Source organism: Heloderma suspectum, chromosome 1, assembly GCF_057233095.1.
Source record: "Heloderma suspectum isolate Gila_16-S chromosome 1, 16-S_ref, whole genome shotgun sequence".
NCBI lineage: Eukaryota > Metazoa > Chordata > Lepidosauria > Squamata > Helodermatidae > Heloderma > Heloderma suspectum.
In genome coordinates this window covers 385,913,638-385,941,032 of record NC_139458.1, presented here as the reverse complement: position 1 = coordinate 385,941,032, position 27,395 = coordinate 385,913,638, and the positions used below count along the sequence as shown (strand labels likewise).

Genomic DNA, 27,395 nt, shown 5'->3' with positions numbered 1-27,395 from the left:
TCAGGACACAGACAGCGAGGATTCTTTCCGATGCTTTATTCCTTTATTACTTTATGACTCTTTCAGATACTAATCACTAGCAACTAAGCAAGGAACAGCACTGGGGAAAGATAGCAGAGTAGCCTAAGCTCCAGGTAAGGCAGCTGGTCCCCATTTGAAGGGGAACCACAGGAAGACTCTGAACTTATGGGCTATGGAGAGATCCTCCCTCTTTTCCTTGGTTCCTCAGGGTGCGACCGTTGTTTGAGCGCCAAACGAGCACTATGCCTCCTTTCGGTGCCCTCCATCTGTCGTCGCTCCCTGCGCCTGCACCGAGCATCCAGCAAGCCCCCCTCCAGCGCTCTCTCACTGCCAGGGTCACTATCTATCCCAGGAATGCTGGCAGGAGGAATCCCTGCCAGCTGCTGTGCTTGTGAGAGATGAGTGAGCTCCTCTCCCATGGATTGCTGTTCCTCCTCAGAATAAGAACTACTCTGGGGCTCTATGGGCTCAGTTTCCACCCTGACAGTGAATCTCCTTGCACAAGAAGGAATGCTGCCTTTGCAGTTTCCCCAGCCATATTGAGAGCCCCTTCCCCATCAGCCAGGACAGCTAGGCTGGTGAGGACGAGGGAGAGGGCTTTCTCTGTGGAAGCTTCCACTCTGTGGAACTCCCTCCCTAGGGAGCTCCGCCATGCCACCTCTTAAATTAGCCTCCACCACACATTGAAAACTGGGCAGGCATTTGGGGTGGGTTAGGGTATTTTTAGAAAATGATGTTTTAATGTTTAATTTTACTGTTTTAGACTATTTGTACTGCTGTACATCACCCAGACTGGCCGGGTGACTGGCCAGATGGGCGATTAAGAAATTTAATGTATAAATAAAAATAAATAAACATACAGGTGTACATGCATAGGGTCAATTCAGCTGTTTTACAAATGGGGCTGATTTATAATTGTGGGTGGAGCCTGCCACAACAATGCCATTCCGCCTATGCACATTCTTTCTACATTTAGTTAATGACTGTAAAGGACTAGATATATACATTATAAAGTGTAGTGGACATATCTGCTGCATTTCAAGATATGTTGTCAGGGCAAGAAATGTGTGTTCATTTGGTTCACAACTTATGTCTGGCTTCACCTTGCTCAAGGCCCCTGTATTTTCTGTAATCGCCTTCTCCAAACTGGTGCCCACAAGATATGTCAGCTGTCATTGACCACAATAGTTGGAATTGGAAACAATGAGAGTTGTAGTCTAACACATCTGGAGGGTGCCAGTTTGGGGAAGACTGTTGTATAACATGGAATGATTCTTCAGCAGGCAAATATAGGCATAGAGGATTTCCTAAAGACAGGAACCTTGAAAATCTCTCCTCCACGGGAACAGTTTGCATTCACCTGATTAATTAATATTTCATTATTAGCTGTGTGTATAAAGAGCACCTATCAACACAACAAAAGCCATAGGCTCTTATTGCAATCAATTTATAGAACAGAGCAGCAACTTTTATCCTTTCTGATATCACCTCTGACGTTATCTGGAAAACATTCACTAAGAATAATACTATACATTCTTATAATCATCTAGATGCATTTGGCATGCATTGCTTGGTGCAGTAAAACCTCAAATGTTGCCTGAGTTACAAGGTTGCTTTGCGTTTTGTTTCTGTATTTTTTTTTAAATGGGATGCTGCTGCTTTTGAAGACCTAGACAGAAATCACTTTCTAATGTGCAACTGTTTCCCTTTCTTGCAGGCCTCATCGTGTGATTTACCATGGAAAAACTGTTCTGTAGCATCCTGGTGTTTGGAGTGGCTGTTGTGGTCAATGCTTGTCCAAAATATTGTGTCTGTCAGAACCTGTCTGAGTCCCTGGGGACACTTTGCCCTTCTAAGGGCCTCCTTTTTGTGCCACCAGATATAGACAGGAGGACTGTTGAACTCCGGCTTGGGGGCAACTTCATTATTAACATCAGTAGACTAGACTTTGCCAACATGACCGGCCTTGTTGACCTTACGTTGTCAAGGAATACTATCAGTTACATACAGCCCTATTCATTTGCTGACTTAGAAAGCCTACGGTCTTTGCATATGGACAGTAACAGGATGCCAGACATTGGGGAGGATATTTTGAGAGGCCTGATTAATCTTCAGCACTTGATTCTAAACAACAACCAGCTGAGTTATATCTCAGATGAAGCTTTTGAAGACTTCTTGTTCACTTTAGAAGATCTGGATCTTTCCTATAATAACCTCAGAAGCATCCCTTGGGAATCTATAAGGAAGATGGTAAACTTGCACCAGATTAGTTTGGACCATAATTTGATAGATTATATTACAGAGGGGACCTTCGCTGATCTTCAGAAATTGGCCCGGTTGGATCTGACTTCCAACAGACTTCAAAAACTTCCTCCTGATCCCATATTTGCCAGGTCCCAAATATCTCCATTAACTTCAACTCCATTTTCCCCACCTTTGTCTCTGAGCTTTGGAGGGAACCCTTTGCATTGTAATTGCGAACTCCTGTGGCTGCGGCGTCTTGACAGAGATGATGATATGGAAACTTGTGCATCTCCTCCAGGACTGAAGGGGAGGTACTTCTGGTATGTCCGGGAGGAGGAGTTTGTTTGTGAGCCACCTCTGATTACCCAGCATACACACAAGCTATTGGTTTTAGAAGGACAAATGGCCACTTTAAAGTGCAAAGCCATTGGAGATCCGTCTCCAATAATTCACTGGGTGGCCCCAGATGATCGGCTTATTGGGAATTCTTCAAGGACAGCTGTTTACGACAATGGCACCTTAGAAATCCTGATCACAACATCCAAGGATTATGGAACATTCACATGCATAGCAGCAAATGCTGCTGGGGAATCTACTGCAACAATTGAGCTGTCAATTGTCCAGCTTCCACATCTCAGCAACGGGACAGGCCGGGCAGCCCCACCCAAATCAAGACTTTCTGACATCACCAGCTCCAGCTCCAGCAAGTCAAATCGAGGGGAAACCAAAGGACCACCAGAAAGGGCCGTCTTGGTCTCTGAGGTAACAACTACCTCAGCTTTGGTCAAATGGATGGTGAGCAAGTCAGCACCAAGAGTTAAAATGTACCAGCTGCAATATAACTGCTCTGACGATGAAGTCCTAATCTACAGGTAAGTGTGACTGGCTGGCTGTCAGCTTTTGTCCTTAGGAGAGAAATGATGGGGTGGCAGGTGATTTAGTTGAAGGAGTCGTAGTATCTGCTCCTTCCTGATAGACCTGTCACAGAAGACAAGAACTTGAAAGATAGTAATTCACCTGTCCTCTACCACCTCTACAAGAGTGGTGGCACATACTAGGAAGTGACAGAGGAAATCATAGTATTCTTATATATTTTATATTGTTTTATTGTGTGCTCCTTGGTTTTAATTTTTGTGAACCGCCCAGAGAGCTTCGGCTATTGGGTGGTATAGAAATGAAATAAATAAAATAAATAGTATGTGGATGAGGTGCCTGTTTATGAAATGACATTCTTCAAAAAATTCTTCATCCATAGGCCAATGCTGATTATTAATAATAGCCAATACAACAGTTCAGCCTCCTACATTTGAGTAGGAGGTTGTGTTCTGTTCTCCTTCCATTTTGGTTCTGTTCTCCTCTTTTAGTGAAAGGTTGTACCTGCCTTGTGTTGCCCCTTAGCTGCACATTGCCCCACAATCTTACAGAATATGCATGCTGCCATCAGGCCAGCCCTATGATATGACAGTGAGATGCCCACTTCATGTGGCAAATGCTGGGAGGTGGTAGGAAGATGTTGGAGAAGAGAGCTGTATGTACCACACGGCCTACTCAGTGCCCCCCTAAGCTAGCAAGCTGTCTTCACTGTCGCATCACTGACATTATGGAAAGATTCAGCTTCCAGCCTAGTCAGCGATTGTACATGGAATGGGAGTGGGCACTATTTTGTCCTTTGCCTCAGGCAGCAAAATATATTGGGCCAGCCCTGGCTGCCATGGTTATAAATGGTGAGGTGGTGCATTGTGTGTTTGTATGAGGAAGTCTTCAGAGATCATGACTTGCAGGCTAATGATATTCTTACTACACACAATGGTCCATCATGCACATTTTCAGTCAAAGGAGGAAGGGAAAATTTCTGCAGGGAGGGACTGAAACCTAAGATCCTTTGTCAGGAGAAGAGAGGACAGCTTGTTCTGTTGTTGGTCACAGGGAAGAAATTCCTCATGTTCTCTGCTCTATACAATTCACAAATTTCTGAATTCTTTTTCAAATTTGAATGGGGAAAGGGATGGAAGAACTACCCTTCCACTGTCAGTGAAGACTACTGATTTTTGTGTTTTCATTTTTATTTTTAATTTGGGGGTACAAATGTTGGTACATTTTTTTTTTGTTTGGTTTGGTACCACCGTGAACCTGCAGTGCCTTTCATTCAGACAGCAGGATGCTGCTGCCTTCTCAGGGTCATTCTTGGGCTGTGTGAAGGGGATCTCAGGGTTGCAGTGACCTGCAAATTAGGAGACTTAGGAAATAATGATAAATGTTTCCCATCAATCCTGCCTGCTGAATGGCGCTTGAAAGTGAATGGCAAAACTGAGCTGTTGGAAATGTTTGTGCCAGTGTTATTAGGATTAGTGGCAGTGCTGACCAGCAATGTGTATGTATATTCCTCTGGAATTCCAACATATAAGCACATGTTACTCTAAAGATGTACCTAGCTGCTACATCTTTGTTTTCTTCTTTACTCTAGAGTAAGTGCAGGGGTGCTTGCAAATGGGTTACTATTTGGAAGGAGAAAGGGTTAAAGGCTCCTACCCCTATGCCAGTTTGCCAATCTGGATTGGAGCTACTGTGTGCTTACTCTGGAGTAAAAAAAAGAAAAAAAAAGATGTAGCTGCTAGCTATATCATTAAATAAATGTGTGCTTTGGGGCTCCTTTTTACTCAGTATCTGACTGCATGCCCAGAACTTAAGAAATACTATTTATGGGAAGAGAATTAGACTCACAGCATAACTGCAAAAATCTAGGCCCTGATCAACTTCCTTAAATGATCCAAGCGGCCCTTACTTTGTGCTAGGACTTAGTCCCAGATCCTATCCTTCTTTAAATGTTAAAAAAAATTCCCACATGGAGCGTCCCCATTGAAACATCCACATAAGGAAAGTACTGAGTCATGGCATTCACTCTACCGACTGATCCAGTGGCAAACTGGTTCTCACTTTTTTTGTCCTCAAAAGGAGGAGAGGGCAGGAGAAATTTCATGATCAAGACCTTCCTAGAGATCAGGCATCAGCTCATACATTATTCTATTCACCATGACTGTGGAGATGGACAGAGTTCATATGGGAATGTTCAAGCATATAAACCTAGAAGCCCAGAATTGGTGTAACAGTTAAGAAAACTGGACCTCTGAATTAGGGTACATTTTGTTGTCACCCAACCAGTGGACTAATCACTAATTACCTTGAGCCAGGATAATTTCTCCAGAAGATCTCACAGCTCCAACTCTGCCAGAAATAGCAAAATGTCTCACAGAGCTTTCTGCCAAGTAAGAGGAGCAGTTACCAGACTCTGATCATGTGAGGGCCAAAGTAGATAAGGGCAGTGCTAAGTGGCATTTATTTTTCACAGTGAATAGTGCTGATAAGAATTTTAATAGAAATGTAACACATGATCTCACCATAGTGGGGAAGACAGACCAGTTGACCTGTGTGTCTGCTAAGTCTGCTGCCCAGATGCTAACTGCTGATGTGCAACTTCAAGGCCCCTGCTCTCAATTCTTATGATTCTTTATCTTTAAACTGGAGTTGGACTGGAGAGTCCTTCAGATAGAAGACACCTTCAAACAGAGTCCTGTCCTTTGACAGTCTTTCAAATAGACAACAGTCAACTGTCCTCTGTAAAGTAAGATACATGGCTACCCTACTCTCAGTTGGGCATATCCATTTTCAGCCAGGGAAGTGTTAGGGACCACAGTGAAGGGGCTGATGGAAACCAGTAAAGACTGACACAGCCTGTAGATCTGAAGTACAGGAACCAGAACTGCTGAAAGCACATACCTGTTCCCATAAATGATCTGTTTGTTGGCCCCTGAGGCACATCTCCCACCCAGCATGCAATTACATTGTTGAGATTTAATTGGATTTTGTTGTACATCATTTTGAGTGCCCCACTGGGTGGATAAGTGATATATAAATACTTATAATAAATAAACACAAAATAAATGAGAGCCAGTGTAGTGTAGTGGTGAGAGTGACGGACTGGGAGCCGGGAGATCCGGGTTCTAGTCCCCACTTGGCCATGGAAGCTCACTGGGTGACTTTGGGCCAGTCACAGACTCTCAGCCCAACCTACCTCACAAGGTTGTTGTTGTGAGGATACAACGGTGAGGAGGAGGATAATGTAAGCCGCCTTGAGTTCCTTGCAAGAGGGAGAAAGGCGGGGTATAAATGCAATAAATAAATAAATAAATAAATAAATAAATTCCCTGATCAGATACTCAAATATAGGCTGGCATCCACAGTGGGAACATTGAAATTGTTGGTTGGAATGTCTCCATATATTGGCAGGGCCATCTTGAATAGCAGATGTAAACTCTAATCCTGTTGAAGGTGAAGGACATTGGCAAGTTTGGCCATGACTTCACAATCTGGTTCACTGGACCTATGCTGGAATGAAGAAATGATGCTTCTGCTCCTGAAATATGCCTCTGAGAAGTACTTTGCACCTGTTGGTTTTATGACAGACCACCTAGGCCCATTTTATTTTGCTGTGTTTCTTATGAAGGGTGATAAAAGCAAGTCTACAAATTAAGAATTACTGCAGCATCTCAGTCTCTGCAACAGTTACATTTACACTATGAAAATGTATATTAGATATTTCTCAAGATTTATATTTATTCATATACATTTTATAGCCCATGTTGTAGCTGATTTTAAACCATTGTGAGGTTGACTGGATTACTTAAACATTATACTTTTTCATCATCATCACCATCACTAAATAGTCTGCAAACATATTTACTAAGATATAAGTCCCACTGAACTCTGTGGGATATACTTCAAAATAAAATCCCAAATAAAATTGTTTAGGATTGGGCTGTTATTTAGATTTCATTTTTGCTAAATCAGTCTGCACTGATTCATCTCAGTCTATTCAGAACACAAACAAAAAATGCACAGTTTTGGTTGCTGAAGGGGGCTTTGATTGGTTGGCACTGTTTATTTCTTTTACTGTAGTGGTTTTAATTGTGTTTTTAATGTATTCATTTTCATGTATTTCATTAGGATTGTTAGCCACCATGAGCCACTTTTTCCGGGAAGAAATGGGGGGTACGTTTAACCCACCCATGTTCTCACTCTCAAACAGGGCCATGTAGACTTACACAAATGAAAGCAAAATGATCACACATAGATATTAGCTACACAATTTATGATTAGCAGAATGTTTTATCTGACCCTCAGGCTGAGGTTTAAAGGCTGCAGTTGTGCATAATTGTGTCTCTGCTTCTAGTTCATATAATTCCCCGCCTGACTTAACATGTGCCCAGTTAAGAGCTATAGAGCCTACCTGCTGTGCTGAGCACAGGCTGTGGCACGTGGGAGGTGCAAAACAAACTCTTCTAGTTTCTGACTTCACAAACACCTGACCTCAGCAGCTCTAGTGCAGTAGTCTGTCTTTCATACTCCTCTCTTGGGTCACAGCCTGCCCTCAACAATTAAACTTCCAGAGTTTAGACAGCAGACAGAACAGCTGCTGCTTAAAGGGGGAGGGGGAAGGGTAGTGGTGGAATAGCCCGGGGGACTGCTATGAAGTTGTATCTAGACAGGCGGAAAAAGTTGTCTTCTAAAAAAATAATCATGTTCCTTAAAGGATGGAAAGAGGCCCCCAAGAACAGGACAAACACCCCTCCCAGACCTTAAAGTTACATGACAGAAGACAAGTTAAAGGCTAATGTCCATACCATATATGTGTGGTATTAATTTTGGGGTATTGGAGTCTTAAATGTCAAACTGGGTGCCCAGTTTGGGATGTTTGGGCACCCTGCCTTCATCTCCACCCCCTAGTTCCTTTAAAATAATAATAATCCTAGCCCTTTGTATCATGCTTTGAGAAAGGTACAGTGGCATTTGGTACTATAAAAAGGGATGAAGAGCATTGTGGCATAAGTATGTAAGTCATTCCCATTTTGGCACTGGAATCACTGTTCTCTTAAACAAAATACTATTCTTCTGTACATTTAAAGCATCATTCAAAATCACAATTTCACACTACAATCAACCATTATTTACTTCTGTGGGAGAATTTAAATGCTTGATAAAAACTCACCTGTTCACCCTGGCATTTTATTTAACCCACATACCTGCCTCCTCCCCATTGTAACATTTCTTTTGTTTTAGCTAGACTGCCTAGTTTCTGTAGATAGTCTAGAAATATTCTACACCCACTGCTACAAGTTATTATTAGTGGTCACCTCACCCAGTTGCAACCCACAAACTTTACTAATAAAGACTCACAAACCACCATTGAGGGGATTTGACGATGTTTGCTAAATGCTCATCGGGCATGAGTTCTGGCCATTCACCTCCCCTGTCCTTCCCTCCCTCCCTGAGAAAAAAAAGCCTCACCTTGGGGAAAAGGAAAATGGTGGAGGATTTCACTACTACAGTAAGGAGAAGCCTCAGGCACCACAGGTCAGGATATTTTGGTGACAACAAGCCCTTTGAATGTTCTGCCATGACTCAGATGTGTGGCAGGAGCATGGATTACCATCTCCTTGCTGAGCCCGGTTTTCAAAAGTCTTTCAGGAATTAGTGAGGTGATGTTGGTTTTGTTCAATACATAGAACCATAGAGTTGAAACTTACCTCAGAGATCATCTAGTCCAACCCCCTACTCAATGCAGGCTCTGCACTGCAGGTGAAGCTGAAGCATCCTTGACAGATGATCATCCAGTATCTGCTTGAATACCTCCAGGGAAGGAGAACCCACTGCCCCCAAAGGCGATCTTTTCCACTCCTGAATTTTTAGTTATTTATTTATTAAATTTATTAATCGCCCATCTGGCTGGTCACCCAGCCATTCTGGGTGATGTATAGAGTATATAATAAAACAGTTTAAAACAATAAAATTCTACAGTAAAAACATTTTTCTAAAATACCCTAACCCACCCCAAATGCCTGCCTGAACAACCATGTTTTTAATGCATGGTAGAAGCTCATTAAAGAGGGGGCATGGCGGAATTCCCTAGGGAGGGAGTTCCACAGAGTGGGGGCCACCACAGAAAAGGCCCTCTCCCTCGTCCCCACCAGTCTAGCTGTCCTGGCTGATGGGACAAAGAGAAGGCCATCTGAGGCGGAAGTAAGTGATCAGATGCAAACGGCTTCTGCCACAATGTTTGCTTCCCATTTTTCCTTGTGATAGGCTATGTGTCTCTGTTTACGTAGATACTTACGTAGCCTATTGCGTGAAAAAACAGGGATGCAAATGGCATAGTGGACATCATTTGCGTCCCTGGTTTTTCATGTGATAGGCTACGTAATCTATGTAAATATAGATGCGTAGCCTATCGCGAGAAGAAACAGGGATGCAAATGGCATAGTGGACACCATTTGTGTCCGGAGAGCACTGTAGGAGCTGGGACAGAGCCGGCCAGCTTGGATTCCAGGGATGGGGGATGGATTGCCTCCCCCCCATTGAGGTTTCCAGGGGGAGGAACAGATAGCTTTCCCCTCCAGTGGACCCCCCAGCGGACGCGAGGTAAGGGGATCCGTACATCCCTAATTTGGATAGATGGCTGCCTCTGAACTTGGAGGCAACCTCCTATCCAATGCATGGCAGGAGGAGTGCAGAGGGGATTATCCTTATATTGTCCTTAAATGCCCTGCATTTACAGCTAGATGATCGATTTTGGCTGTCTAGCCATGGGAGGTCAGAGAGCGGGGTGGCCGGACGACACATAGGAATTGCTGCACCAGAACCTACAAATGCCCTGCCCCCAGGAACACCCCTTTTCCCTCTGCACTGCTCTTATGAGTGTGGAGTGCAGGGATGATCCGCACCACCTACAAGGCAGCAGGGGAGGAGGTGGGGAGGCAGTTCTCTGGCAACCGACCTCAGAGCGCAGGCTCCGAGGATCAATCCTATGGCTATCGAGCTGCTGTCTAGCCGCCATAGGATTATGCCCTAAGTCACCTAGGTCCTCTTCACATGTATTGCTGCCATGGTCTCCCCAGTCCTATTCTTGTGTCTTTGATTTTGTTGTTCTTGTACCTAAGTGCAAGACTTTACATTTATCTCTGTTGAATTTCATCTTATTAGATCCGGCCCAATGTTCCAGCCTGTCTAGAACCTTTTGAATCTTGATGCTGTCTGCTATGGTGTTGGCTATCCCTCCTAGCTTTGGGTTATCTGCAAATTTGATAAGCAACCCCTCTACACCCTCATCCAAGTCATTTATAAAACAACAACACAGGGCCTGGATGAGGGTGTATAAATGACTAGGAGGGCGGTTGTTTATCAAATTTGCAGTTGACATAAAGCTAGGAGGGATGGCCAACACTCCACTGTGACACCGCACTTGAGACCTCCCTCTGTGAGGATGCTGAGCTATTAATTAGCACTCACTGAGTGTGGTTGCTCAACCAGCTGTGGATCCACCTAATTGTAGTACTGTCCAACCCACTTTACCATCTTGTCAACAAGGATATCAACAGTGATGGGGGGGAGATATGCCCAATTAAATGCAAAATTCCAGAGGTTAGCCAGAAGAGATAACGAATTATTTTTAAACAAGCAATGCGCGGAAGTGGAGGAAGATAATAGAATAAGAAGGACAAGAGACCTCTTCCAGAAAATTAGAAACATCGGAGGTAAATTCCGGGCAAAAATGGGTATGATCAAAAACAAAGATGGCAAGGACCTAACAGAAGCAGAAGAGATCAAGAAAAGGTGGCAAGAATATACAGAAGATCTGTATAGGAAGGATAATAATATCGGGGATAGGTTTGACAGTGTGGTCAGTGAGCTAGAGCCAGACATCCTGAAGAGTGAGGTTGAATACGCCTTAAGAAGCATTGCTTCTTAAGGCAGCAGCAGGAGACAACGATATCCCAGCTGAACTGTTTAAAATCTTGCAAGATGATGCTGTCAAGGTGATGCATGCCATATGCCAGCAAATCTGGAAAACACTAGGGATGGGGGAGAATTTCTCCCCGAAACTTCAGGGGGCCGAGCGCCAACGCATTCGGTCCTCTGAAGGTTGTTCGGGGAGAAATTCTCCACCCCCCCGCCCCCCGCACACCCCCCCGGGATGGGACTTACCTTTCACGAATGTCCCTCCCAGCGGCGGGTCCCGGTGGCGGTTCGGTAGGTCTTCGCCAGGGGCGGGGCGGCAGCCGGTCTTTCGACCGGCTGCTGCCACCGCCATTACAAGAAAAGTAAAAAAAAAAAAATGCCCCTGTGATAGGCTACGTAATGATTAACGTAACCTATCACGGCTAGATTTGCAAAGTCAGCCGTGATAGGCTACGTCAATCGTCACGTAGCCTATCAGGGGGCGTTTTTTTGTTTTTTTTAACTTTCGCGTTCGCGGCCGGGCGAGGCGGGAAGCCTCCTCCCCGGCCTGAATTTCGGCCGGGGCGAGGCGGGAAGCCTCCCCCCCGGCCTGAATTTCACGGGGGGAGCAGCGAAGCGCCTCCCCCCTACCGCGAACGTCCTTTGAGGACAGGTAAGTGACTTTCGTCCACCCCTACCCTGGAGAAGATGCCGATGCCAGGGAAAGTGGAAGGCAAAAGGAAGAGGGGCCGACCAAGGGCAAGATGGATGGATGATATTCTGGAGGTGACGGTCTTGACCTTGGGGGAGCTGGGGGTGGTGACGGCCGACAGGAAGCTCTGGCATGGGCTGGTCCATGAAGTCACAAAGAGTCGGAAGCGACTGAACAAATAAACAACAACAATAATCATGTCTGGGTAAAAAAGAAAAAAGAAAAAAGACCAGACTGCAAATGTTGGCGGCGGCAGCCGGTCGGAAGACCAGCCGCTGCCACCGCTGAAGCCGCTGTTGGAGCTGCTGCCATCCGGAACATCTGCTCCAGGTAAGTCTTGTCCCGGGGGGGATCCACGGGGTGGCGGGGGGGGGGTGGCAGGCCATTCCACCATGGATTTTGGGGGGGTGAATGCCAGTGCATTCGGCCTCACTGAAATCCATGGTGGAAATCTCTGCCATCCCTGTGTACAACGCATGTACATGAATGTACCATGCATGTACATGAATGTACAAATGAATGTACAACATCCAGTGATTTGGAAACAATTAGTTGTTATTGTAAGTGTAACAAAGAATCTTTTGAAAGTGTATGCATTAGAACCAGAGTTCCAAACTCTGCCTTAGGAATGTTACTTACAAAAAGCTGACTGTGTTCCTTGTAAGACTGGTCTTCATCCACAGGAAAGCCACAGGAGTTGTACTTGTGGAAGTGAATGTATCACAGGAAGTTTTCTGGATGCTAAAACATTCTCTGTCACAACTATTTAAGCATGTTAGTGATGCTCTGTTTTAGCACTGTCTCTAATTGTTTATCTAACTCATCAAAGGCTCCACATTCTCACTCAAGGCACATTTGGGATGAGTAACATCACACTGCTTACCCAGAACACCTGCCACATTTCCTCTCATAGCCCTGTGGCACCCAAATGGTGAGGCCCACACTTGCACTTTTAACACAGAGGGAAGATGCTCTCACTGAAAGAGCATTTCATTTAAACTTCAAATGACTCACCATTTTCATTTGTGTGAGTTGGATGTTTTAACATATTCATGTTTGTACAGTTCGTGAATATTAAAAGCCAACAGAGCCACGAAAGGCCATTGGCTCCCTCCCCCATTGGAAGTGGTAGAATTTATGGAATTTCATGTACTAGACTGACTGGCTGGGGAATGCTAGGAGTTGTAGGACTTTCTTCTCTCTCTAAACATGCATAGGATTGCAGCCTTAGAGCCTTTAGTCCAAGGATGCAGAACTTCAAGCCCAAGGGACAAACGTGGCCTGCCTGGGTCCCAGTCCAGACCCCTGGGATTCCAAGATGACCATGTCCCCTGCCCTTGGCCCTATCCCATTTTCCCTGACCACCAACCATGTGGTAGTTTCTCAGCCTTTCTGACATTTTCCCCTCATTCTGAAAGGTTGAAATGCCTCACCTAAAGCCTAGTTACTGGCAGGAAGAGCTCTAAGATACAATAGGCTGGTCTTTTTTGTAGATGTTCCTCTGTATTTTTGGCCCCAACTCTTTTGCCTTTGGCCCCATCCATTTTGCCTTCATTACCACTCACAATGGAATGACAGGCCCTGAAATCTTCTCTGGTGTCAGGGTGGAAACTGAGCTGATAGAACCCCAGAGCAGTTCTGATTCTGAGGAGGATCAGCAATCCGTGGGAGAGGAGCCAACTCATCTCTCACAGGCACAGCAGCTGGCGGAGATTCCTCCTGCTGGCATTCCTGAGATAGATAGTGATCCTAGCAGTGAGAAAGTGCGGGAACAGGGCTTGCTAGACGCTCGACGTAGCCGCAAAGAGCGACGAGCGATGGAGGGTGCAGAAAGGAGGCGTAGCGCCTGTTTGGCGCGCAAGCAACGGCTGTGTCCCTTGGACCCAAGGGAAAGAGGGAGGATCTCTCCCTAGCCCATAAGTTCAGGGTCTTCAAGTGACTCTCCTTCAAATGAGGATCAACTGCCCACTCTGTGCATAGGCCACTCTGCTGTTCCTTGCTTAGTCGCTGGTGATTAGCATCTGAAAGAGTCATTATGTTGTAAAAGGATTAAAGCCTTGAAAAGAATCCTTTCATCTGTGTCTTGAATTGGCTATTGGATTCTACTGAAAGAGGCCGCTAGGGCGCCCCCTGACATCTGGAATGGAATGTGACCCTCAGGATGAAAGGAGTTCAACACCCCTACTGTAGTCCTTGTGCTGTCTGCTGAACTTCAACTATTTGTTCAGATCCACTCAGGTGTTTTTAAGGTATTGCTGATATCTATATCTACCTGTATCTTTAGCTATATACCTATATCACTATATCTGCATCTGTATCTGTATCTATCTATATCATCTAGGTATATCTATATCTATATTATCCATATTTAAGAACATAAGAAGAACCATGCTGGATCAGATCAAGGGTCCATTTAGTCCAGCATTTTGTTCACACAGTGGCCAACCATCTGTTGGCCAGGAATGCTCAAGCAGGGCATGAGTGCAACAGCACCCTCCCATCTATGTTCCCCAGCAACTGGTGTACATTAGGGATGGGGGAGAATTTCTCCCCGAAACTTCGGGGGGCCGAGTGCCAACGCATTTGGTCCTCCGAAGGTTATTCGGGGAGAAATTCTCCGCCCCCCGCCCCCCCCCGGGATGGGACTTACCTTTCACGAATGTCCCTCCCAGCAGCGGGTCCCAGCAGCGGTTCGGCAGGTCTTCGTCAGGGGCGGGGGCGGCAGCTGGTCTTTTGACCAGCTGCCGCTGCCACCATTACAAGAAAAGTAAAAAAAAACAAAATGCCCCTGTGATAGGCTACGTAATGAATAACGTAGCCTATCACGGCTAGATTTGCAAAGTCAGCCGTGATAGGCTACGTTAATCGTCACGTAGCCTATCATGGGTGACTTTGAAAAAAAAAAAAAAAGCACATACGGCTAATGGCGGCCCCCATAGGGAGCCGCCATTCGCATTCCTTATTTGGTCCCTGTAGTCTACGTAAAGATTTACGTAAAAAGATTTACGTAGACTACAGCGAAAATAAGGACAACGCTATTTGCGTTGCCCAAAGCACAGGAACTTTGGCCCACCAGCTTGTGTGCAAGGCGCAGGTGAAATTTCCTTTTTTTCCAGGAAAACTGAAACTCCCAAAGCCAAGAGCTGTAACTTCTCCCCACCTCTGCCCCTGCCAACACCCCGAAGATGCCTCATATTGTGCTGGATTGCTTTGCCACACAGTGGACTGTTATTGGAATAAGAAGGTAATTAATATAAATACTATGTGTGTCGTGCTTTTTCAACACTGCTTGAAATTTGGACGTATAGTGTTGCTGGAACTACAACCTCGCATGCACAGAGACATGGACACAGACATGCAAGAGCTAAAGAAAAGCAGAACTACCTAAGCAAATGATGGGTGTCTTTAACTTATTGTTTTATATTTCATATTCTTTTATGGAAGTCATGAAATTCAAGAAATACAGGACAGCGCAGGCAGTAAAATGGGAGCAGAAATCAAACAAACGTTGAAAAAAACCCTTCTTTAATTTCTGTTTTGAGAGGATCAACAGAGAGAAAAGACACAGATGGTTCACTTCAGCATCATGGGGAGAACAAACACTACATCGGCTGCTATAATATGCCTTTCTTTAAGAATTTAGAAAGATGAAAGTAAATGCTTGAATATGACTTAAAAGGGGGGCAGGGAGGAACATGTCCAGAAGTCAAGGTTTGCTTTTAAAATCAAAATAAGACTGGGTTTATAAAAATCTAAAAGACTGAGTTGATTGACAAAAATGACAAGGAAATAGAAAAGAGAAAGCAGAAGTAAGGGTTGACGTTACACAACAAATGCAGCCTTTTCTGGAGTCCAAAATCGAGATAAACAAACAAACACCGGAATGGCGGGGGAGGGGAGAGCGTAGCAGCAACATCTGAGAAAAAGCTATGTTTGTTTGAAAAATTATGGAAAGGAGAGATGAATCTAATCAAATACAAATAACAAATGAGTTGGAGGTAGAAGGAAATAGGAGAGGGCAGCTGGAAGAGGTGCTGCAAAAGACAACATCCCAAAGGGGACAGAGTATCAAGGATCAAGGAAACACTCCCAGTTAGGTATGTCCGTGGAATCCGCCATGGATTCAAATGAGGCCGAATTCCATTGAATTTGGCCCCCTGGAGTCCGTGACAGAACGGATGTACTCACCTCCACCTCCCGGAACCACACGGACTGAATCCTCCCTTCTAGTGGCTCCATTCAGTAAGTGATCTGGACGCAAATGACGTCCGCAAATGACATCCACAACGCCATTTGCATCCTTGCATTTTCTTGTGATAGGCTAAGCATTTGAATTTGCATAGATAGTTGCGTAGCCTATCGCGTGAAAAAGCAGGGATGCAAATGGCAGTATCATCTATGCAATTTCAAACGCGTAGCCTATCACGAGAAAATTAGGGATGTACGAAAGTCACTTACCATTTTGCGGATTGATTCGCAATGGGGGGGAGGCACTCCATCCCTCCCTCTGGAATCCTCGACAGGGGGGGAGGCGGTCCGGTCCTCCCCCCCAGAATCCTGCCCGGCCAGCTCTGCTCTGCGGCAGCTCCACAGCTGGCCAGGGCCGTCTGCAGCCAGAGTTCCAGCCGCGGACGGCCTGCTGCGGATGCAAATGGTCGCCATAGCGGCCGCCATTTGCATCCAGCCAGGCTGCCATGATTGGCTATGTAAGTAGTTACGTAGCTTTTCACGGCAGGCCCCCCCCAAAAAAACAACGACAGCATATGCAAATGGCAGCGGCTATGGCGGCCGCCATTTGCGTTCCCTATTTTTCGCCATTTTAGCCTATGTAAATATTTACATAGGCTATTATGGCGAAAAAAAAGGGAGATGCAAATAGCGTAGTGGGCGCTATTTGCGTTTCTTTTTTTCCCGCCGTTTTAGCCTATGTAAATATTTATGTAAGTTATTATGGCGAAAAAAAAGGAATGCAAATAGCATCCACTACGCTATTTGCATTCCCCTTTTTTTTTCACCCTAATAGGTGAAACGTAAATATTTACGTAAATATTTACGCAGGCTAAAACGGCGAAAAATAGGGAATGCAAATGGCAGCCACCATAGCCGCCGCCATTTGCGCACGCTGGTGTTGTTTTTTTTTTGCCTGCCGTGATAGGCTACGTAAATACTTATGTAGCCTATCACGGCAAACAGCAGATGCAAATGGCGGCCGTGGCAGCTGGTCAAAAGACCAGCTGCCGGAGCCGCTGCTGGAGCCACCGCTGCCAGAACATCTGCCCCAGGTAAGCTTCATCCTGGGGGGAATCCGCAGAGGGCAGGGGGGAGGCCGTTTCGCCATGGATTTTGGGGGCTGAATGCCAGTGCATTTGGCCTCACTGAAATCCGTGGTGGAATTCTCCACAATCCCTAGAGAAAATACAGTGACACAAACGGCATCTCAGATGCCATTTGCATCCAGATCACTTCCTGTTTCCACCCAGCAGCGGTACGGATGGCAACAGCAACCGTATCACTGGTGGAATGGAGCTGGCCAGCGGCTCCATGGAGTCAATGTGGAGCAGAGCTGGCTGGCGAGGATTCCGGAGGGGAGGAACGGATTGCCTCCCCCGCCGGTGGACTCCCCCATGGATGCAAGGTAAGGGATTCCTACATCCCTACTCCCAGTACAACCAAGCTGTTTCCTTTTAATTTAAAATTTTGAGGAGAGCCTAATGGTGATCAAAATCAAATGAATTGAAGGAGCAACTCCTAGGAATGCATATGCACACACACTATCATCTACCCACACCAGCCCTCTCCCAAAGACACAGCTAACACAATAACTGAACACAGTCTTTCACAGAAGTATATATACCGCCTTCCTCCACCTCTCTCTGATTGGAGACTGCTGGCGTTGGTTCTGGCTGAGAGTTCCTATTTGCCAAAGCACACACCTTCCTCCTCCTGCACTCACCGCCCTGCCTCCTCCTACCTTCCCACATATGCTAGCCTTCCCCCTCTCTCCCACCCTCCCTCCCTCCTCCTCTTCCTCCTCCTCCTCCTCTTCCTCATGCCCCTCCATGTGAGCATTCAGAAACTGATACATTTTGGAGACAGCCTGTCTGCACTGATCAGGGATTAAGTAGAGTTGCAAATCTACGAGGTGAAGGAGGCTCTTCGGAGGGGGGGCGCTTTGCCCTGGGGAGCCTTGGTACTGCTCTGACCCACCTTGTATTATGAGGATTTTGCTCCAAATAAGCCCGCTTCACCTCATTATTCGGGCTGCATAACAAGGCGGTGCACAGCCCTACTAATTATGCCTAACATGCAGTTTGCCTTTTTTGCAGCAGCCATACACTGGGTTGACATCTTCATTGAGCTGTCTACCACAACCCCAAGATCTCTTTCCTGGCTGGACAGTGCTAGCCCAGATCCCATCAGGCTATACTTGAAGTTGGGATTTTTTGCCCCAACGTACATCTATATCTCTATCTATATCATCTGTATCAGTCTCTCTCTCTGTCTCTCTCTCTCTGTCTGTCTCTGTTTCGCTGTCTCTGTCTCTGTCTCTGTCTCTCTCTCATCTGTCTATCTATCTATCTATCTATCTATCTATCTATCTATCTATCATCTATTTAATCACCTATATCTATATGTATCTATATCATCTATATCTATATTATCTATCTGGCAGGGTTCTAAACAGAAGCCTGCAACAGGGTTTCTCCTAAACCAAGTACAGAGACAGAGGGAGGGAGGGAGGGAGGGAGGGAGGGAGGGAGGGAGGGAGGGAGGGAAGGATGGGCAGATTCCCTACCTGCTGGTCTGGCCAGGAATCTGCCCTTGGGGAGAGGCAATCCGTTCCTCCCCCCGGATTCCTCTTTGGCCAGCTCCGCTCAATGTCGATTCTTCAGAGCTGCTGGTCAACTCCGAAGCAGCAGTGATACGGCTGCCATGCCACCATGCTGGCTGAGGGGTATTGACTGCAGACTAGGGATGGATGAAAGGGACTTACCTTGTCCCGCAGTTTGCTTCGCGGTGGGGGGGAGGCGCTTTGGTTCTCCCCCCGAAGTTCAGGCGAGGGGGGGAGGCGCCCCGTCTCGCCCGGCCGAAATTCAGGCCGGGGGGGAGGCGCCCCATCCTTCACTGGTAAAATTCGACTGGGGAGGAGCGCCCCGTCTCCCCGGCCATGAAAAAAAAAAGTACAATAAAAAAAACACCCGTGATAGGCTACGTGATGATTTACGTAGCCTATCACGGCTAGATTTCCAAAGTCAGCCATGATAGGCTACATAAATCATCACGTAGCCTATCACGGGTGACTTTGGAAAAAAAAGTGTGTACACAAACGGCAGCGCCCCATGGGCACCACCATTTGCATTCCTTATTTGGACAGGGGTAGTCTATGTAAAGATTTACGTAGACTACGGCGAAAATAAGGGCAACGCAAATTGCGTTCCCTTATTTTCGCCGTAGTCTATGTAAATCTTTACGTAGACTACCCCTGTCCAAATAAGGAATGCAAATGGCGGCGCCCATGGGGCGCCACCATTTGCGTACGCGCTTTTATTTATTTTTTTTCAAAGTCACCCGTGATAGGCTACGTGACGATTTATGTAGCCTATCACGGCTGACTTTGGAAATCTAGCCGTGATAGGCTACGTAAATCGTCATGTAGCCTATCACGGGTGTGTGTTGTTGTTTTTTTACTGTAATTTTTTTTTGTAATGGCGGTGGCGGCAGTTGGTCGGGAGACCGGCCGCCACCCCCGCCCCCGCCGAAACGCCACCGAAACGCTGCCGGGACCCACTGCCGAGAGGGACATTCGCCGAAGGTAAGTCCCATCCCGGGGGGCTGGCGGGGGGCTGGCGGAGAATTTCCCCACCAATTTCGGGGGGGTAAATGCGTCGGCACTCGGCCTCCCGAAGATTCGTGGAGAAATTCTCCGCCATCCCTGCTGCAGACGCAAATGGCATCCAGGACACCATTTGTGGCAGTAAAGGTCTTAGTTTAAGGTAAATGCAGCTGTAAATGGCTGCATTTAGCTTAAACTAAGACCTTTATGGCCTCAAATGGCATCCTGGATGCCATTTGTGTCCCTGCTTTTTTTTTTTAAACTGCAAATGGTCTGTTTTTTCATGTGATAGGCTATGCAAATATTTGTGTAAATATTTGTGAAAAAAAAGCAGGGACGCAAATGGCGTCCAGAACGCCATTTGCAGCTGTAAAGGTCTTAGTTTAAGCTAAATGCGGGCATTTATACCTGCATTTACCTTAAACTAAGGCCTTCATGGCCGCAAATTGCATCCTGGACACCATTTGCATCCGCAATCAATCCTCCTCAGCCAGCAATACAGCATGGTGGCCATATTGCTGGCACTCTGGAGCTGGAGGATCCGGCCAAAGAGGATTCCATGGGGAGGGGGAGGTATGTGTTCCATTCTGCCACGGATTCCGGGGGGGCAGATTCTTTAGAATCCAGCCTCATTGGGGTCCGTGGCGGAATTCTCCACCATCCCTAGAGGGAGTAGTAGGGATGTACGAAAGTCACTTGCCTTTTTGACAGGGTGATTTGCGGTGGGGAGGAGGTGCTCTGTACCTCCCCCCAAAATCCTAATCCATCCGGCTCTGCTCCGCAGAGATTCCGTGGAGCCGCCGGCCGGGGCTACCCGCAGCCAGACATCTGGCCGCTGGGCAGCCTTCCGGAAAAAACAACAACCGCGTACGCAAATGGCGGCAGCTATGGCGGCAGCCATTTGCATTCCCTATTTTTCGGCGTTTTAGCCTACGTAAATATTTACGTAAGCTATTATGGTGAAAAAAGAGGAACACAAATAGTGTAGTGGGCGCCATTTGCGTTCCTTTCCCCCCCCTCGCCGTTTGAGCCTACGTAAATATTTATGTAAGCTATTATGGCAGGGGGGGGGGAAGGAACGCAAATAGTGCCCACTACGCTATTTGTGTTCCTCTTTTTTTCACCGTAACAGCTTACGTAAATATTTACGTTGGCTAAAACAGTGAAAAAAGGGAACGCAAATGGCAGCCGCTGTAGCCGCCACCATTTGCGTATGTTTTTGTTTATTTTGCTTGCCATGATAGGCTGCATAAGTATTTACGTAGCCTATCACAGCAAAGGCAGCTATGCAAATGGCTCTGGTGGCCACCATTTGAGTCTGCAGCAGCCGGCCGAGAGACCAGCTGCCACTGCTGCCACTGCTGCCAGAGCCGCTGGCGGAGCCGCCACCGCAGGAACATCCACCCCAGGTAAGCTTCATCCCGGGGGGGATTCTGCCGGGGGCGGGGGGTGGGAGACCGTTCCGCCAAGGGTTTTGGGGGGCTGAATGGCAGTGCATTCGGCCTCACTGAAATCTGTGACGGAATTCTCCGCCATCCCTAAGAGGGAGGCAGTCTGGACACTGGACCGGATGTAAGGGGACAATGCAGGCATACTGATCCCACCCCCTCAGTTCAGACCTCACTGTGTTTAGTCAGGAAGGTCTTAAAGGGAGTTCTAGCCATGTTCACTTGAATGCAAGTAGAACTCTCCATGCCATTGAGGGCCCTGATAAATGGGGGCAAGAGTGGGGACTACAATCCAGTTATCTGGAGTCATAGTCCAACACTAACCACTACACCACACTGATTCTCACCTACAACTCTGGGATTTACCACCTCTCCGCTGACTTTAATATAATCTCCAGATATATAGTGGCAAGGGGCTAATCAGAACAATAAATATGTTTAGGCTCTGGTGAAATGGATGCGTCATGCATGCCTGATCAGGTCTGGGAGTCTGGCGGACCCTCCCCACCTGCTGCCTCAAGCCATGCCAACTGAGTCCCCTGCCACCCCTCCTGCTTGCAAAGCCATCTGCACTCACCCCAAGCCCATCCAGCGATCTCTGTGGCCACAGTTTGTGGAGAAAAATGGCCGGCGCAGATAGGCGCACATTTGCTCTTATGCAAAATGGATCTGTGAATGGCCAGTATACGCAAAGTTACAGGTCATTTGTGTGCACACCACCCTTATTGCATACTATCCTCCTTCTCCTTCCTTCCCTTTTAAGTTTTGGTTAAATCCTTTGGGGTGGGGGGATGAAGGCACAACCTATATACACTTCATAAATACATAAAGCCCACTTGCTGTTCACTTGTATGTTCTGAAAACAGAACATACAGTAGGGCAAAAAAAGGATAACTCCTACATGACAAATAGTCCACAAGAAATGTCTCCTAAAGAATTGGTATATAGGGAAAATTAAAGTATAGCCCAATTCACAGCCAGTTAAGAGAATGTGGATGAGCTTTGGCCAATTTAGCTCCACTGATTTAAAGTATGCTCTCTAAGACTAAAAACAAGTATTCTGCCTCAACTGGATTGTCAGCTGGCCAACCACAAATCTTTTATTTTTGCTAAGTAGTGTAAACATTCCCCTTCATGGATCACTGCCTTGTTGCGGTGAAGGGGCTTGCATAACTCAGTGAAGCCATAAGCTATGCCATGCAGGGCCACCCAAGACGGACAGGTCATGGCGGAGAGTTCTGACAAAATGTGGTCCGCTGGAGAAGGAAATGGCAACCCACTCCAGTATTCTTGCCAAGAAAACCCAACGGAACATATCACAAGGCTAAAAGATATGACACCGGAAGATGAGACCCTCAGGTCAGAAGGTGTCCAATATACTAGAGGGAATTTCCAAGTAGCGTCAGAAAGAGTGAAGCAGCTGGGCCAAAGCCGAAAGGACACTCAGCTGTGCATGTGTCTGGTGGTGAAAAGAAAATCCGATGCTGTAAAGAACATGTTTAGGAACCTGGAATGTCAGATCAATGAATCAAGGTAAGCTGGAGGTGGTCAAACATGAGATGGCAAGACTGAACATCGACATCTTGGGAATCAGCGAACTAAAATGGACAAGCATGGGCAAATTTAATTCAGGTGACCATTATATCTACTACTGTGGGCCAGAATCCCTTAGAAGAAATGGAGTAGCACTCATAGTCAACAAAAGGGTGGGAAAAGCAGTACTGGGGTACAATCTCAAAAATGATAGAATGATCTCAGTATGAATCCAAGGCAAACCATTCAACATCACAGTAATTCAAGTCTATGCCCCAACCACTGAGGCTGAAGAAGCTGAGGTTGATCGGTTCTATGAAGACTAGGGGTGGACGAAAGTCACCTTTTCTCGCAGCTTGTTCGCGGTGGGGGGGAGCGCTTCGCTGCTCCCCCCTCAAAGTTCAGGCCGGGGGGGGGAGGCTTCCCGCCTCGCCCGGCCGAAATTCAGGCTGGGAGGGAGGCTTCCCGCCTTGCCCGGCCGAAATTCAGGCCGGGGAGGAGGCTTGCCGCCTTGCCCGGCCGCGAACGCGAAAGTTAAAAAAACAAAAACAAACGCCCCCTGATAGGCTACGTGACGATTCACGTAGCCTATCACGGCTAGATCTGCAAAGTCAGCCGTGATAGGCTACGTGAATCGTCACGTAGCCTATCACAGGTGACTTTAAAAAAAAAAAAAAGCGCGTACGCCAATGGCGGCCCCCATAGGAAGCCGCCATTCCCGTTCCTTATTTAGTTGCTGTAGTCTATGTAAATGTTTACGTAGACTACGGCGAAAATAAGGGCAACACAAATAGCATTGCCCTTATTTTCACCGTAGTCTACGTAAACATTTACGTAGACTACAGCGACCAAATAAGGAACGGGAATGGCGGCTCCCTATGGGGGCCGCCATTATCCGTACACACTTTTTTTTTTTTTAAGTCACCCGTGATAGGATACGTGACGATTCACGTAGCCTGTCATGGCTGACTTTGCAAATCTAGCCGTGATAGGCTACGTCAATCGTCACATAGCCTATCAGGGGACGTTTTGTTTTTTTTTTCTTTTATTGCAATGGCGGGGGCAGCAGCCGGTCGAAAGACTGGCTGCCGCTCCCGCCCTGCTCGAACACCCGACGAACCGCCAGCCGGACCCGCCACCGGGAGGGACATTCAGGGAAGGTAAGTCCCGTCCTGGGGGGGGGGTGCGGGGTGCAGGGGGGTGCGGAGGATTTCTCCCCAAAACTTGTTTGGGGGGCCGAACACGTTGGCGCTCGGCCCCCCGAAGTTTCGGGGAGAAATTCTCCGCCATCCCTAATGAAGACCTACAACACCTTCTAGAACTAACACCAAAAAAAGATGGCCTCTTCATCATAGGGGATTGGAATACTAAAGTAGGAAGTCAAGAAATCACTGGGATAACAGGCAAGCATGGCCTTGGTGTACAAAATTAAGCAGGACAAAACCTAATAGGGTTTTGTCAAGAGAACACGCTGATCATAGCAAACACACTTTTCCAACAGCACAAGAGGTGACTCTACACGTGAACATCACCAGATGGTCAATATTGAAATTAGGGATGTACAAAAGTGACTTACCTGATCGCGGATTGTGTTCGCGGTGGGGGGGGTGCTCCGTCCCTCCCCCTGGGATCCTCGATGGCCGGCTCTGCTCCGCAGCTAGGGGTGGACGAAAGTCACTTACCTGTCCTCGAAGCTTGTTCGCGGTGGGGGGGAGGCGCTTCGCTGCTCCCCCCACGAAGGTCAGGCCGGGGGGGAAGCTTCCCGCCTCGCCCGGCTGAAATTCAGGCCGGGGAGGAGGCGCCTCGCCTCGCCCGGCCGCGAACTCCAAAGTTTTTTTTTAAAAAAGAAACGCCCCCGTGATAGGCTACGTGACGATTAACGTAGCCTATCACGGCTAGATCTGCAAAGTCAGATGTCGGGTGACTTTAAAAAAAAAAAGCGCGTATGCAAATGGCGGCCCCCATAGGGAGCCACCATTTGCGTTCCTTATTTGGTCACTGTAGTCTACGTAAATCTTTACGTAGACTACAGCGACCAAATAACAAACGGGAATGGCGGCTCCCTATGGGGGCCGCCATTATCTGTACACGCTTTTTTTTTTTAAAGTCACCCGTGATAGTCTATGTGACGATTTACGTAGCCTATCATGGCTGACTTGGCAAATGTAGCCGTGATAGGCTACGTTAATCGTCACGTAGCCTATCACGGGTGACTTTAAAAAAAAAAAAAGCGCGTATGCAAATGGCGGCCCCCATAGGGAGCCACCATTTGCGTTCCTTATTTGGTCACTGTAGTCTACGTAAATCTTTACGTAGACTACAGCGACCAAATAACAAACGGGAATGGCGGCTCCCTATGGGGGCCGCCATTATCTGTACACGCTTTTTTTTTTTAAAGTCACCCGTGATAGTCTATGTGACGATTTACGTAGCCTATCATGGCTGACTTGGCAAATGTAGCCGTGATAGGCTACGTTAATCGTCACGTAGCCTATCACGGGGGCGTTTTTTTTTTCTTTTCTTGGAATGGCGGCGGCGGCAGCCAGTCAAAAGACCGGCTGCTGCTCCCTCCCCGCTCTAACACCCGCTGAACCGCCGGCCGGACCCGCCGCCGGGAGGGACATTCGGCAAAGGTAAGTCCCGTCCCGGACATTTCCGTCCAGCCAGGCAGCCGTGATAGGCTATGTAAGAATTTACTTAGCCTATCACAGCTAACCTCCCCCCCCCCCAAAAAAAAGCAGCATATGCAAATGGTGGCGGCTGTGGCGGCCTCCATTTGCATTCTCTATTTTTCGCCTTTCTAGCCTACGTAAATATCTATGTAGGCAATTACGGTGAAAAAAAGGGAACCACAAATAGCATCCTGGGCACTACTGGCGTTTCTTATTTTTTCGCCATAAAATCTTACGTAAATATTTAAGTAGGATAAAACAGCGGGGGAAAAAAGAACACAAATAGCACCCACTACACTATTTGTGGTTCCCTTTTTTTCGCCATAATTGCCTACGTAAATATTTATGTAGGCTAGAATGGCGAAAAATAGAGAACGCAAATGGTGGCCGCCGTAGCCGCCACCATTTGCGTATGCTGGTTTTGGGGGTTTTTTTAGGGGTTAGCCAAGATAGGCTACGTAAATTCTTATGTAGCCTATGACAGCTTGAAGGATGGCAATGGCGGCCACAGCAGCCTGGCTGCGGCCGGCCAGGAGACCAGCCACCGACACTGCCGTTGCCCCTGCCGGAGCCACCGCCACCTCCAGAACCGCCGCAGCTGGAACCGCCGCCGGAACTGCCACCGCCGGAACCGCCGCACCCGCCCAAGGTAAGTTCCATCCCAGGGGATTCTGTGGGGGGGGCAGGGGGTAGAAGGCCGTTCTGCCACAGATTCCAGGGGGGCGGATTCTAAAGAATCTGGCCTCACAGGAATCCATGGCAGAATTCTCTGCCATCACTAATCAAAATCAGATTGATTATGTACTTTGCAGCCAAAGATGGAGAAGCTCCATACAGTCAGTAAAGACAAGACCTGGAGCTGACTGTGGCTCAGATCATGAGCTTCTTATTGCAAAATTTCGGCTTAAATTGAAGAACATAGAGAAAACCACTAAACCATTCAGGTATGACCTAAATCATATCCCTTATGAATACACAGTGGAGTTGAGGAATAGATTTAAGGGATGAGACCTGATAGACAGAGTGCCTGAGGAACTATGAACGGAGGTCCGTAACATTGTTCAGGAGGCAGCAACTAAATCCATCCCAAAGAAAAAGAAATGCAAGAAAGCCAAGTGGCTGTCTGATGAGGCTTTACAAGTAGCTGAGGAAAGAAGGGAATTGAACAGCAATGGAGAAAGGGGAAGATATATCCAACTGAACGCAGAGTTCCAGAGAACAGCAAGGAGAGACAAGAAGGCCTTCTTAAATGAACAATGCAAAGAAATTGAAGAAAACAATAGAATGGGAAAGACTAGAGATCTCTTCAAGAAAATCGGAGATCTCAAGGGAACATTTTGTGCAAAGATGGGCATTATAAAGGGCAAAGAAGGCAGGGACCTAACAGAAGCAGATGGGATTAAGAAGAGGTGGAAAGAATACACAGAAGAACTATACAGGAAAGATCTGAATGTCCCTGATAGCCATGATAGTGTGGTTACTGAACTTGAGCCGGACATCCTAGAGAGTGAAGTCAAGTGGGCCTTAGGAAGCATTACTAACAACAAAGCTAGCAGAGATAACAGTCTTCCAGCTGAGCTATTTAAAATCCTAAAAGATGATACTGTTAAAGTGCTGCACTCAATATGCCAACAAATGTGGAACACTCAACAGTGGCCACAAGACTGGAAAAGGTCAGTTTACATTCCAATTCCAAAGAAGGGCAATGCCAAAGAGTGTTCAAACTACCGCACAATTGCGCTCATTTCACATGCCAGCAAGGTTATGCTCAAAATCCTACAAGCTAGGCTTCAGCAGCTTGTGAACCAAGAACTACTGGAAGTACAAGCTGGGTTTCGAAGAGGCAGAGGAACTAGAGATCAAATCGCCAACATTTGCTGGATCATGGAGAAAGCAAAAGAATTCCAGAAAACGTCTATTTCTGCTTCATTAACTATGCTAAAGCCTTTGATTGTGTGGATCACAACAAACTCTGGCAAATTCTGAAACAGATGGGGGTACCAGACCACCTTACCTGTCTCCTGAGAAACCTGTACAAGGGACAAGAAGTAACAGTAAGAACCGGACATGGAACAACCGATTGGTTCAAAATTGGGAAAGGAGTACGACAAGGCTGTATATTGTCGCCCTGCTTATTTAATTTACATGCAGAGTACATCATG

The 27,395-nt window shown here is 46.8% G+C and overlaps 1 protein-coding gene across 1 annotated transcript in view; it reads left to right on the top strand.

Annotated features, from left to right (window-relative positions):
• The first annotated feature begins 1,758 nt into the window (after positions 1-1,758).
• LRFN2 (leucine rich repeat and fibronectin type III domain containing 2) overlaps positions 1,759-27,395 on the top strand; it is a 138,944-nt gene continuing 113,307 nt past the window's right edge. The window contains exon 1 of the mRNA XM_084832502.1: positions 1,759-3,137. Coding sequence (XP_084688628.1) covers positions 1,759-3,137 — 1,379 coding nt within the window. The remainder of the gene's footprint in view (positions 3,138-27,395) is intronic.